General features: G+C 42.8%; 1 protein-coding gene across 3 annotated transcripts in view; it reads right to left on the bottom strand.

The window, feature by feature from the left end:
• Nucleotides 1-14,748, bottom strand: part of jag1a (jagged canonical Notch ligand 1a) — a 31,850-nt gene that overhangs the window by 8,783 nt on the left and 8,319 nt on the right. For 2 of the 3 annotated variants that reach the window (XM_058380131.1, XM_058380132.1), the window contains exons 4-14: nucleotides 12,168-12,425; nucleotides 11,610-11,670; nucleotides 10,701-10,831; nucleotides 10,422-10,541; nucleotides 8,294-8,407; nucleotides 7,570-7,683; nucleotides 7,330-7,443; nucleotides 5,456-5,502; nucleotides 3,845-4,018; nucleotides 1,389-1,539; nucleotides 105-269 (exon numbers count right to left, since the gene is read on the bottom strand). In XM_058380131.1, the coding sequence (XP_058236114.1) occupies nucleotides 105-269; nucleotides 1,389-1,539; nucleotides 3,845-4,018; nucleotides 5,456-5,502; nucleotides 7,330-7,443; nucleotides 7,570-7,683; nucleotides 8,294-8,407; nucleotides 10,422-10,541; nucleotides 10,701-10,831; nucleotides 11,610-11,670; nucleotides 12,168-12,425 (1,449 nt within the window). The remainder of the gene's footprint in view (nucleotides 1-104; nucleotides 270-1,388; nucleotides 1,540-3,844; nucleotides 4,019-5,455; nucleotides 5,503-7,329; nucleotides 7,444-7,569; nucleotides 7,684-8,293; nucleotides 8,408-10,421; nucleotides 10,542-10,700; nucleotides 10,832-11,609; nucleotides 11,671-12,167; nucleotides 12,426-14,748) is intronic. The other variant, XM_058380133.1, reaches the window with a different exon arrangement.

The raw sequence follows: 14,748 nt of genomic DNA, 5'->3' as shown, positions 1-14,748 counted from the left end.
CTTTCTTCCCCAGAAACCCAGTACTACATATGGCTCATTTGCATACTGCGAGCGGATTGGCTCTTGTATTTGATGAAGCAATAACACCGAAGTTTTTCACTCACTCTCATGGCAGTAGGTTCCAGTGAAGCCCTCCTGACACTCGCAGCTGAAATGTCCTCCGGCGAGGCTACGGCACTGACCGTGAGGACCGCACACGTTGGACGAGATGTAGCGCACGTTGCCCGGGGTGCTGTTGGAAACTACAGCCACCGTGCAGCTGTCAATCACTGTGGAATTGAAACACAGGGGGCAGGGTTAACATGGTCAGATTGTTCTCTGGCAACAAATCAAGGGGAAATTCCAATACAAGCCTCTCCCTGCTTTATATATCTTTTTTTTTTAAAGACCTATTATCTCTCTTGTGTTCTCTCTTTCAAACCCTCGGAGCATGTATAACCCTGTATGAGAACACACCCAAATTCGTTGGTAACGGTTCAGATAGCAACGTGCTAAGACTTAGCATAGCCGCCACACAGTCTGCTCCTGCACCACCGCCCCACCCCCCGCAATGTAGCTAAGCTCAAGCGTGTAACACAATCTAAAACGTTCCCAAGGTGGCAAGGCCCTGGGGAAGCAACGGAGACGTGTTAAAAACGGCTAACGCTGTACACTCGTACAATGGAATGGCGTCAATCCGCCGGGACTCGAACCTGAAGATAGCCCCGGCCACGGTTTGGCGTCATCGCTAAAACCTCAGAACGTCCCTGAACGACACGTTTCAGATATGTGAGAGGTGCGATAGGACACAATATCAGGGCTAAGCTCAAGCTTCTGGGTCTCTTCTGGGATATTTTAAGCCTGCGGAAATGTCAGCGCTACAATTATCATCACAGAGATGGATAGATGCGGGGAAGGTGAGACGATAAACGCCGCTGCGGTTAATGAAAATAAAGACTACGAGAAAAAAAAGTGTTTTTCCCTGTGAACTGAAACATAGTGCTAAACAAAAGCAGCCAAAGAATTTCAACCGAACAAAATCTAAAACTAAAGCTTTAAATTAAACTTAAAAACAGATTAAAAGTTTCCTTTCCTTCTGTGTCTAGCTGGAATGTAAATGTGTAAAAAAAAAATAAAAAATAAATAAAATAAGGGAATCATTTTTCGTTTTATTCTCTTACGCAGGGCTTCAGGATTTCTAATCATCACAAACTCTACACTACCTGAGCATGAAAAAGAAAATGGGTTTTTAAAGTGTGGCACTGAAAACTAAAGCAAGAACTGAAAAATAATGCAGCTAAAATAACACTAGAATCCTGTGTAAACTTTTTTGACATTTGAACAAATGGAATGCACACACACACACACACACACACACACAGACACACACTCTGTGAATGAATTGGTACCTTCGCAGGGCGTGGTGCGACAGTGGTCTTTGAGATGGGAGCAGTTCTTGCCCTCGTAATCCTCAGGACATTTACAGTAATAATCCGTCGCCAGGTTAAAACACGGCGCTCCGTTCTGACACGGATTTCCCTCGCAGTAGTCAATATCCAACTGAAGAACACAAAACACACAACAGCACAAAGACTATGAGACATTGTGTTATTGTTTTTTTTTTAATAATAAACTCCATTCCAGAAGAGACTGATGTCGTTTTAGACCTGTGTGATGAAGGTTAACGTGATAAGCAAACTGAAATCAGGACAAATATTTCATCCAGGCTCGTTTTTAGCTCATATTATGTTACATAAAAGCATCCAGACTTAACGTAACAAATTACCTCAGAAAAAGCTGAAGAAACATAGCAAAAACAAACAACTAAAAGAATAACATAAAAAAGACACATCTAGGCTAATAAATTACCTCAGAATTATCTAAAAAAAACATTTCAAGGCTTAAATTCTCCCACAGAATAATCTAACTTGTTGGCACAGAATACCTCAGAAGATGCTAAAAAAGCATAGCTAGGCTACGGAATAGAAACAAAATCCATGCTAACAAATTACCTCAGAGTAAGCATCAGAAACAATTCAAGACTATCATGTTACCTCAGAATAGATAGGATAGAGAAACACATCTAGGACAGGACGTTACTTCAGAATTAACATCAGGATCCTATCAGAGTTAAAAATGTTGCAAGCCTAGCTAGGCTAAATTAAGAATGAGCAATATAGTACACAGGTCACAACAGAATAAGGTAAGGAACAAAGCAATGCAAATATTTTTGCCTCATAATCAGCAGCAGAAACATGACTGACAAACAAGTTACCACAGAAATGTTGGCAAGCTAACAGGTTTTCGTAGAATAAGCTAAACAAACACAGCTAATGAAACACTGCTAATGTTTTACCTCAGAATGCTGTGAGAAACAGATGCATAGCTGACTTATGGGTTATCTCAGAATAATCTTGCAAAACATAGCATGGCTAAGAAGATGGAGAAACATAGAGAGGCATAAAATTGCTTAATAAATTGCCTCACAAGAAGGCTAATATCTGTGCATCGGGATAAACAACATAAACATAGCCAGACAAACAGGTTACCTCAGAATCAGCAAGAGAAACAACAAAACTTTTTGTAAAGCTGCTTTGTAAAAGGCGCTATACAAAATAAACTGAATTGAATTGAATTGAAAACTAAGGTATCAGAGCTAGAGAAACATAATTACCTGTAGAGAAAGAACTAAACTAAGCTAGAGAAACAGCCAGGTTAATGAGTTACCTGAAGAAAAACAGATAACCTAAGCTAGCAGACAGTAAGCTAGAGAAATGTAGTCTGGTTAATGAGTTACCTGAGGAGATACAGCTAAACTAAGCTAGAGAAACATAGCTAGGTGTAGAGTTACCTGAAAAGAAGCACCTAAACTAAGCTAGCAGACAGGAAGCTAGGGAAATGTAGCCTGGTTAATGAGTTACATGAGGAGATACAGCTAAACTAAACTAGAGAAGCATAGCCTGTTTAATGAGTTACCTGAAGAGAAACAGCTAAACTAAGCTAAAGAAACGTAGCCTGGTTAATGAGTTACCTGGTGAAAAGCTGCTAAACTAAGCTAGAGAAACAGCCAGGTTAATGAGTTACCTTAAGAGAAACAGCTAACCTAAGCTAGCAGACAGTAAGCTAGAGAAATGTAGTCTGGTTAATGAGTTACCTGAGGAGAAAGAGCTAAACTAAGCTAGAGAAACATAGCTTGGTTAATGAGTTGCCTAAGGAGAAATGGCTAAACTAAGCTAGAGAATTGTAGCCTGGTTATTGAGTTACTTGAAGAGAAACAGCTAACCTAAGCTAGCAGACAGTAAGCTAGAGAAATGTAGTCTGGTTAATGAGTTACCTGAGAAGAAACAGCCAAACTAAGCTAGAGAAATGTAGCCTGGTTAATGAGTTACCTGAGGAGAAAGAGCTAAACTAAGCTAGCGGACAGTAAGCTAGAGAAACATAGCCAGGTTAATGTACTGTTGCAACACATCAAATGATTTACACAGAATAAAGAGCTAATGTGTTATCCACTCAGGATGGCTAAGCTAGCAAATGTCTAGAAAGACAACAAACAGCAGTTAATGTTAAGCAGTGACATGAACGGACTTGACTGCGTTTTGGTGAAGGAATATGGCTGGGGTGTGGCGCGGAGACGATAACAGCTCCCAGCTGTAGAGAAACAATGTTTGTGGTTGCAGCGATGCAGAAGGAGCTATATAAGCTAATCCGATCGTCACAAAAGAAATTAGGTTGCGGTGAGAAAGTGAAGATGATGAATTTTTTTTTTCTCAAGGAGCTTTAAACGACACAGGCAAGTTCAAAACATGCATCTGACCGGAGGAATGCCGTGGGCGATCTGGGTGTGTGCTCCCCGAGTTTCACTCACCTGGCACAGGTTTCCAGAGAAACCAGGCAGGCACAGGCACTGGAAGCCGTTGACGTCATCGCGGCACTGGCCCTTGTTCAGACAGGGCTGACTCGCGCACTCGTCGATATCTTTCTCACAATGATCGCCCGTGAATCCCGCCGCACACATACACTTGTACCCGTTCACCAGGTCCTGAAAGAGACACGACGTCTTTCATTAGCATGTACAATCTCTTACATAACATAGCATAGTCCTATAACTGCTAATCGCTAAGTCTTGTATGTTATTACTGGGGTGATGTAAAATAAAGCCTGAAGCCATTACCGTCATACGCTGTTATTGTTTTCTCTGCAACTGCTAGCAGAAGCATGCAAATTTTTTTATTATTTATTTATTTATTTATTTATATGTTCTATGAGATCAACAGATTCTGCGCAATAACACAAGCATGACTGGGTAAATTCCCACTGTCTTAATAAGCTAGCATACTTTTCTTAGCATGATGTAGCAAGAGGGAGTTAGTATCATGACATGACGAATGAGTTAGCACAAAATACACTGCAGAAAACCATTTTCCGGAAAGGAATTCACGCTTTTTACTTAGCGTTAAACTTTTCAAATGTTAAACATAACACTATTTGTGCTAATTTCACGTATTAGCGCTAACGGCTCGGCAACACTTTTACTATCTTTTGCTAATGTTTTCTCAGCACCTGCTTCAGGAGCGTGCCACATTTCTTTAGCATTGCTTTAGCAAAAACTCTACACATTTAGAGTTTTGGAGTGACTAGGAGATGATATGACTAGCCTAACATGCTAGCTTAGCATAAGAAACGAGTCTAATGAGTTAGCAAAGGCTGTGCTAGCAAAATGTTGCAGAAACTGTCGAAGGAACTGAGGTGAACGAAGACGTTTATTTTTGGAGAAATAGAAAATTAAAACAGATAGAGAGGGCCAGGGATTTTTAATCAGCATTTTAAAGCAATGCAAAATCGTTACATGACACCTAGCATAACGTAATGCAATTAGCTCAAATCAGCGTGTTTGCTTTTGTTAATTTCGCAGATTAGCATTGGTTTGTTGTTAAATGCGCTCCCTTTGCTTCGGCTTATCTTCGCTCTAGCCGAAGCGCTCGAGAAAGAAGAAAAGGGTCAGTGAGGTAAAAGACGGAGAAAAGAAAGAATGAGCGAGGGAGAGAGGGAGGTTTGGGCACAAGGGGAGGAGGAGAGACGGAAGAATAAAGGCTCTCTCTCTCTCTCTCTCTCTCTCTTGCTCTCCCTTTCTCTCTGGCAGGAGACAGGAATGTTTATGGAAATCTGATCTACTGTGTTCATCCAGCCTTCCTCCCACCCGCACTCTTTCTTTCCCTCTCTCTCACTCTCTCTCCTCTTTTTTTCCCTCTTCCCAGATGGCTTTCTTTCCCTCCTGTCCTTTCTCCAAAGAATGACTCAGCAGTCGCTATTTTTGAAAAGAGATGGGGAGAAGTGATAGAAGGGGGAAAAAAAAAGTTGAAACCTCTGCCAGAAACTTGACGAAAGACCCCCAAAAACTTCGACAAGCCGTGTTGGTGGGTAGAAAATACCACACACACACATACACACACATATACACAAACACACACACACTTACCTTACAAGTTCCTCCGTTCAGACACTGCCCTTTGCAGTCGTTAACATCTGCACAAAAAAAAAAACAACAATTAATCAACCGAGCCCGTTTCAGCGGTGACTCAAAGCAAACAGCCACAGGCTCTTACTGCTATCGTAGCGGCTCACGATAAGCCACGCTGTCAGATTTCCAGAGCTTTTCCTCTGATAAGGATCGGGAGGAAACCGTGTGAGAGGGAAAGCGGGCGAGTTGCGGCGCTGGCAGCGCTGTTTGAGTTGGACGCTAATCGCTAACAGCTCGCTAATGGGCACTGATAAGACATCGCACAATGTCATTTATCAGAGTGACTAATAACGCACTCGATCGGGATAATAACGTGATAACGCACGTCCAGCCGTAATATTTTAATTGGCCTGAAAATTTTAAACGAGCACGAACCTGACCATCTCGATGTCGTCATGTGATCGTCAGACTCTCACGCTTTTCCCACTGATCGAAATACAGCTCTAATTACAAAGCCTTCAGTTTTACACACCTGCTAGCGTTCCTGTGTAATCCAGGCAAGAAGGACGAAAGGGAAAAGAAAGACAGAAGCAGCGAGAGAAAGATATATAAATAGATAGAAAGAAAGAAAGAAAGAAAGAAAGAAAGAAACTGAAAAGTAATTAAAATGATGAAATATATGGTGATGGTGAAGCTGAAATGTAACAGAGCTGAAGCTGAAATGTAACAGAGGTGAAGCTGAAATGTTAAGGATATGAAGCTGAAATGTACTGCAGGTGAAGCTGAAATGTAACAGAGCTGAAGCTGAAATGTAACAGAGATGAAGCTGAAATGTAACAGAGGTGAAGCTGAAATGTAACAGAGATGAAGCTGAAATGTAAAGGAGATGAAGCTGAAATGTAACAGAGGTGAAGCTGAAATGTAAAGGAGATGAAGCTGAAATGTAACAGAGGTGAAGCTGAAATGTAACAGAGATGAAGCTGAAATGTAACAGAGATTAAGCTGAAATGTAACAGAGGTGAAGCTGAAATGTAAAGGAGATGAAGCTGAAATGTAACAGAGATGAAGCTGAAATATAACGGAGATGAAGCTGAAATGTAACAGAGGTGAAGCTGAAATGTAAAGGAGATGAAGCTGAAATGTAACAGAGGTGAAGCTGAAATGTAACAGAGATGAAGCTGAAATGTAACAGAGGTGAAGCTGAAATGTAAAGGAGATGAAGCTGAAATGTAAAGGAGATGAAGCTGAAATGTAACAGAGGTGAAGCTGAAATGTAACAGAGATGAAGCTGAAATGTAACAGAGATGAAGCTGAAATGTAACAGAGGTGAAGCTGAAATGTAAAGGAGATGAAGCTGAAATGTAACAGAGGTGAAGCTGAAATGTAACAGAGGTGAAGCTGAAATGTAAAGGAGATGAAGCTGAATGGTTAAGGAGATGAAGCTGAAATGTAACAGAAATGAAGCTGAATGGTTAAGGAGGTGAAGCTGAATGGTTAAGTAGGTGAAGCTGAAATGTAACAGAGATGAAGCTGAAATGTAACAGAAATGAAGCTGAATGGTTAAGGAGGTGAAGCTGAATGGTTAAGTAGATGATGCTGAAATGTAACAGAGATGAAGCTGAAATGTAACAGAGATGAAGCTGAAATGTAACAGAGATGAAGCTGAAATGTAACAGAAATGAAGCTGAATGGTTAAGGAGGTGAAGCTGAATGGTTAAGTAGATGAAGCTGAAATGTAACAGAGATGAAGCTGAAATCTAACAGAGATGAAGCTGAAATCTAACAGAGATGAAGCTGAAATCTAAGAGATGAAGCTGAAAAGCATCAGAAGTGAAGCAGAAACATCATGGAGGTGAAGCTGGACGTGACGTGTTTCTCGTCTTTCTACTTACTGATGTCACAGTTCTGTCCTGTCCAACCAGGGAGGCACTCGCAAAAATATCCACCAATCAGGTTCCGGCAGACGTGAGCGTTCACACACGGGTTCTCAGCACATTCATCCGCATCTGCAGAGAGAGAGAGCGATAAGGACTTTCTACATCAGTACACTCACTGAGCTTACAGAGAGAGGGAGAGAGAGAGATAAAGAGAGTGAGGGAGAGATAGAGATAGAGAGAGATAAAGAGACTGACCGATGAGACAGGTTTTGCCAATCCACTGTGCAGGACAGATGCACTTGAAGCCGTTGACAAGGTCCACACACGTCCCTCCATGGTTACACAGGTTGGGACTGCAGTCGTCTTTGTCTGAGGAAGAGGACACGGGGTTACACACACGCACACACACACACACACACACACACACACACGGGTGAGTGTTATCTCACAGTGTATATCTCACACATATACAAACGCACAGCGAGTACAGACTCTGCTCCATCTGTAGCCAAGCCCCGGGCCTGTGCTTGCTTAGGATCTGTCACTGATCCGTGTCTGGATTATGTCCTGCTTCGGGATTGTTCCAGTTCTCCCACAACTCATCACATTCAGCTCTTTTTTTCTCTCTCAGGGACTCCACTATCCGTGTTTATCGCTCTTTCTGAAGTTTCGTTTTTTTTTGTTCTCATGTGGCTTATGATTTTTTTGACAATTATATATTATAATAATTTAAGAAAAAATTTTTTTTTTTTCTAATCCTTGCTGTATGTTTTGTATGTGTGTGACTTTCTTTTCATTAATTTGTCTATTTATTTTTTTATTTATTAAACCCATCACAATATCTAGTATCAAGCCATGGAATGACTTCATGTTACACTGTTATGGTGATTTAAATCCTAATTATTTTTCTTCTTGTATGAGTTTTCCTCTTTTTCCCCACTCACACACACACACACACACACACCACCCCATAACTCACTGATGGCACAGGTTGGACCGGTCCACCCCGGCGCACACTGGCACTCAAAACCCTGACTGCTCTCCATACAGCGTCCCCCGTTCAGACACGGCTCCGAAAGACAGGCGTTATCCGCTAGAGAGAGAGAGAGAGAGAAAGAGAGAGAGAGATGGTGTTTAACAGTTCAGATGTTCTGGAGCAGAGGGAGAGGTCCTGACTCTGGGTTTTCCCCTTTCAATCGCTCCCTCCCTTCCTTTCACCCTCCGTCTTCTCCGTCTCTCCCTCCCTATTTTCTCTCTCTTTATCTGATGCAGCTAGCGGACTGGAAAGCCCCTTTGGCCTTTCTCACACCGACACAGACAGACAGACAGACAGACTCTGAGGGAGAAAGAGAGATTGATGGAAAGTGATAAATGAGTACAAGTCATAAAAAAAAGGATACAAGAAAAACAAAAAAAGAAAATGAGGGAAAGAAAAGAAGTTAAAAAAAAGAAACAATTGCGGAAAACAAGAAAAAAAGGTAGTGTAAATCTTTGAGAGAAGTCACGGAGAAGGGTAATGGAGAAAAGTCAAGAAAAATAAAAGAAAAAGGAAAAACACGAATAGAACAACGGGGGGAAAAAAGGAAGAATAGACAAGAAAAGAATTGCTGTTACTGCCCACATGGATCGTCCAGTGTTGTGGATCAGGAAACGGCATGTACACACACGAGTTTAAATCAACACACACACACACACACACACACACACACACGGGGGAATAAGGGCAGAAGGAGCCCCACACGTCGGAACATATTCCGCTGCCCATATCAATTAATGCAAAGTACATTCTTTGGCTTGGAGACTGATTGTGTGTGTGTGTGTGTGTGTTAAGCTTGGCTGGGACCCCCTTGTTCTCCTGTACTCCTCCTTGTTTCCGCTTTCTCACTCACTCACTCACTGGAGGTCTGATGCTGGTGGTAAAACACAAATGACAGAGACAAGGCGGGAGGAAACGAGACAGAGGTTAAAAAAGGAAGAAGAAAAAAAAGAAAAAACGAGAAAAAGAGGAAAAAAAAAGCCCCGGTTCTCCGACGAATTTAAGGAGGAGTCGTCATTCCTTTCCTGTGTTTTCTCTCTTTTCATGCAGGGTCTTCTTCCAGCTGACCCTAAACACCCTGCGCTGCCAGAGTCCATTAATCAGCATCACCCACACTACATTACCCACAATGACCTGGGGCCTGTGGGGAACTACATTACCCACAAGAACCACACCGCACTGCCCTTAACGAGCCTCCAGGTTCCTAACAATAACTAACAGCGAGTTCATTCTCCAAAACACACACCAACCGTGACGGAGAAAGAGATACAGAATCCACCGGGTTACAAGCTGAAAACCCAACGCATTCCTGGTTAAGTCAGGAGAGCGCTGTCGCTAGGCAACCCAGCATGCAAGTTAGCTGAGGGTAAACTTCTAGCTAGCCATCCTGCTCACTGTATATGGACGATGTGAAGGCACAGCGGCAACAAAAATAAGTCGAAAGGGTATAGAAGATCAACATTTACCTCAGATTTGTTGTTATATTAATAAGAAAAGACGCGGTTTGCGGTTTACACTTAGCATCAATTGCTAAACAAAATGAATCAGATTTGCACATCTGTCTGAGCTATTAGAAAATTCTACAGCCAAAGAGAGTAGTTTCTGATGAATAGTTTCTCACAAAACAAAACAAACCCCCCAAACACTGTCCTATTCGCTTTCTGAGGTGATTTTTTTCCCTAAATTTATATTGTTTATCATCATCGCTGCGGTAAATCACCGTATTCTGTTCACTCAGGTTTGTTTTAAATGTCAACAAACCACACTTAGCTAACTCAGCTAAATACTTGGCTAACAGAACTCTTTTCTTACTACCTTATACAGCCAACATGCTAACAATAGTCAGGCTAGACACTGATGCTAACTGAGCTAGAGTTATTCGGCCAACTTTAGTCCAGTCATGTTCAGTTCTAGAAAAACAGAGTGAAAAAGAAAAATAGAAGAAAAAGAGTCGATCTTCCATTAGGAAAGCTAACTAGCTAAACTAGTATATGAGCCAATAAACAAAAGCTACATGTGGCACCCACCTCCATAGATCTACATAATATGTGTGTGTGTGTGTGTGTCTTACCTCTCTCGCAGTTCTGACCAGAGTAGCCATCAGGACAGGAGCAGTGATACTTGTCTGGTCCTGTGTTACTGCATGTTCCTCCGTTCAGACACGGCTGCCGCGTGCCACACGTGTTTAGGTCTAAACCACACACACACACACACGATCACATCTCGATCTACACCCCGCTCCAACGATCCACTGATATTAATATCAGTTAGCATGTGAGTGTTAGTTATATGCTAATAACTTAAATGTATATCGTAATATCGCGCACGTTTCCATTCGAAACTGGACTACCTTTGTCACAGAGCTGTCCTCCCCAGTTGGTGTCGCAGAGACACTGCCACGGTTCCTCACAGGTACCATGCACACAGCCGGGGTGTGGGATACACTTGTCGCAGTACTCCCCTTGCCACCCATACAAACACCTTCACAAACACACACACACACACACGGTGCATATGGTTAGACAAGATAACTGAATATCTCTGTAAAAATTTGTACACCAGGAATAATTTAGAGGCTGAGGATATTTGGCTAGCTATCACATAACAGTTTAATACGAGATAGAAGTGCAGTGAAGGTGGAAATGAGACAGAACTATCAGGAACGTCAACATTTCCCTCAGATGTGTCGCTCCATACAACCAGAGTTAAACTGTAGCTAGACCTAGCATCAAGTGCTAGCAAAAAAAAAAAAAAATCCTTCACAATGAATAAATCAACATTAAGTGGCATTTATGAGCCAGGTGTTTTAACATTATGCTATTTTCCTGGTTAGCACTTAACTACACACAGAATTCGGTTAGCGCTTGATGATAACATTAGCAACTCTGAGTGTAGCGAGACTTTTCCTAGTAAATGACTACCACATCTGAGGAAAAAGCTGATGTTCCTACTGCGTTGGTCTTACTTGCAGAGTCATCGCACTTTGCATAAAACAGTTATATGATAGCTAGGTTAATCATTAGCCTCAGGGATCAGCTAGCTTGTGCTTTGGCGCATATTTCCCGGTTGCTTAGCAACCGTGTTGTCATGATCTTAACCACATGTAGAGAGTATTGTGTTTTGTTAAGTCTCTCGACTGTGCTATTTATCCCTCCGTCAGTGTTCACTTTAGTACTTAGGTCATAAAATGGAGGGAAAACTTTCATACACAAAGCAGTGGGATTTGTTTTGGTTTGAAAATGTTTAGAAGTTCATTTACCTGCACTCTCCGGGCGCCTTACAGGATCCGTGTTTAGTGCTACAGCCTTGCTTACAGATGGCTGAGAGAGAGAGAGAGAGAGAGAGAGAGAGAGACAGATCATTACTGCTACTGCTGTCTGACTCGTCTGTTATCACAGTCAGTCATTCATTCCCAGTGCTATCAGCTAAGCCAGTGAGTCATCGCTCACTGTTCTGGGTGCAACAAGCCATGATGTCATATCCCCCTCGGGGCAGGAAAAAAGGATGAATGAAGGAAGGAGCGAAATCTCCCATCAAAGCGCTAATCCCTGTTGATCCGACCGCAGCTCTGCGTCCAGACGCTACAGAGGTGGGGTGGGGTGGGGCAGTAAGACCACAAATCCAGCATCAATACCGCTAAAATAACTAACTACAGAGGGGGGCGTCGCTGTGACATCACTGATTAACAAACAGCGATAACAACAGGCTGACTCTGCACTCGGTGTATACGATGGACAGGCGTGATATATAGAATATAAAGCAGGTATAAACTGATGACAACATAGTTAGCGCCCAAAGTCTAGGCTAAGTGTCTCACCGGTGCTGCATTCGGGGCTAGCCCAGCCCTCCAGGCACGTCTTGTTGCCGTTGTGGTCACAGTTATAGTGGCCGAAGAAGTCATCTCGCGGCCGGCAGAATTTGTTGCAGCCGAAGCCGTAGTAGTATTCGTCGCAGGTGACGCGGATCTGGTAGTCGAACTGCGCCACGCCTCCGTTGTGTTTCAGCGTCTGCCACTGTCTGCTCGGGTTGATCATCCCCGACTGCATGGCCCTCTCGATCACTTGACCACCGCTGCCTGAAAGGGAGGGAAAGGAATTACAAAAATAAATAAATCAATACTGGAGATAATGCTATAGTAAAGGGGGTGTGGCTTCTGTACAAAGAACCTCACTGTTCAATATGTAGAGAATATACAGGCAGTGTGAACAGCCCCAGTTCAGCTCCGTCGTCTGATATCAATTACACCAGAGTTCCTGCCCCCTACGCCAGTGAAACCAGTCACCCATGACGCAGTTCCCACCAACAATACCAGTTAAACCAATTAACATACCAGAGTAATCGATCAAGTCGAATTACCTCCCTGACTGTCACTCTGACTGACCAATCAGAGCGTGGCGTTCTGGAAGGATTTACATTTTGTTGATTTGATTAGACTTTAGTGTCAAATGTATTCAATAAAGTTATAAGAGGTTTATTCATTACTTTATTTTTTCCTTAACATGCCTGTAACACTGACACACATACACACACACGCACACACACACCATAAAGAGAGAGAGAGAGAGAGAGAGAAAGAGAGAGAGAGTGAGAGAGAGAGGACTGGCCAATAAGAGTATGAGACTATGTTGTGTGTGTGTGTGTGCTTTTTGGCCTGTATGTGATGGCAGCTGCAGTTTAATTACATTTCTCTACACCGTGACGAGGAAAATATTCAACATGGCTGCCACATCATACAAGCCCCAACCGTTTACATGCACAAACTTTTCCTAAAAGCTGGTCAAGAGGCAGAGTGTGACTTTAATCCCACTGTCACCTGTGTGTGTGTGTGTGTGTGTGTGTGTGTGTGTGTGTGTGTGGCAGGAGGATGACCCGTAGTCATTTTTCCAGAGCAGTCTGGAATCCTGCATCAGTGTGAGACATTCACTCAGCAGAGTGAGAAGTGTGTGTGCGGCTCGCGTGGTGTGTGTATGTGAAGTACGTTTGGACGGAATGGACGTTTGGAGCCGAACTGAGAGGTCAAGCGTGATCTCACATCCCTCACATACACACGCACACAGTAAGGGAACTCTCAGCTGTGTGACAAACTCCACGCACACACACACACACACACACACACACACACACACACACTACCAAAGAATGACAAATGTTCAATTCCCTTCAATTTTCTCCTGTGCTTTCAAATATCACCAACGTTAGCTAGCTAGCTAATTAGCCAAAATGCAACGTTACCGTAGCAACTGCTCTCCGTTCGCCACATGATGTTTTATCCTCATGTTCAGTTGGTAAATGTGGGAGGAAACACACTCGAGTTTAACGTACAAGGTTCTGTCAGAGTCAACAACACAAACATAACCTAGCATAAATAAAACCAGCTTAGCGCTGCGGCTAATCTGTCCCGGTTACTGTGACAGCATCAAGTCAGAATCATTTGCATATCGGAAACCGATAGGACTTTGTTCCAATATGCAAATGAGTTTAACGGAATCGGGTGTGCACTGAAATAGAGCAAGATCTACGGAGTCAGACTCCGAAAGCGAATTCTCAAGATCTGATTAGTGTGTGTGTGTGTGTGTGTGTGAGAGAGAGAGAGAGAGAGAGAGAGGGAGAGGGAAAGGCACCCTGAGTGATAGAGTGTGTGCTTTAATGAGGATGAGACTACATTAGTTGAGTGCTAAAGGCCACTTGATGTGCTGATGTGAAGAGAGAGTCAATATTTGTACTAATCCCCCCTACGCACACTCACACTCACACTCGCACTCACACACACACACACACACACACTTCTTGGCAGGTCCAAGTAGCTTCCCGATATTTGGGTGGACTTCAAACTCACTTTAATTTCTGAACAGAGCCCATGCACTCTGGCACAACTGCAAAGTCGGTGACTCTGAGTCAATACCGCAGAGAATCATGGGTAATGTATTTTTTTATAACAGAAAACACACACACACACACACACACAGAAGAAACACAGACAGAGGAAAATGCTAATGTTTTCAGGTAATTAGAGACAGCACAGGATTCTCTCTCTCTCTCTCACACACACACACACACCTTGGACTATAAGGGTAGTTGTGTTATATGCACCGTGTAGAAAATGAGCATCCTGTTATTAAACCGCTGCCCGCACCTGTTCTTAGTCATCAGCCTTTCAAAACAATTTTATGGAAGACTCGAACAAACACACACACACACACACAAACTGTATTCAGCTACCCATCATCGCTTTTCTTTCCCGTTTTCCTGTTCATGCCCGCCTCAGGATTTCGATCATGTTTTTCCATTCCCACAGTGTTTACTCAGTGATTATGTGTGTGAGAAAGAACGAGAGGGAGCGAGAGAGCAAGAGAGAGAGAGAGAGAGAGAGAGAAGAGGAGAAAGGGAGGGAGAGAGAG

This window comes from Hemibagrus wyckioides, linkage group LG26 (assembly GCF_019097595.1).
Source record: "Hemibagrus wyckioides isolate EC202008001 linkage group LG26, SWU_Hwy_1.0, whole genome shotgun sequence".
Classification (NCBI taxonomy): domain Eukaryota; kingdom Metazoa; phylum Chordata; class Actinopteri; order Siluriformes; family Bagridae; genus Hemibagrus; species Hemibagrus wyckioides.
Note: the sequence above shows the minus strand (reverse complement) of the source record. Positions and strands in the feature narration are given on the sequence as shown.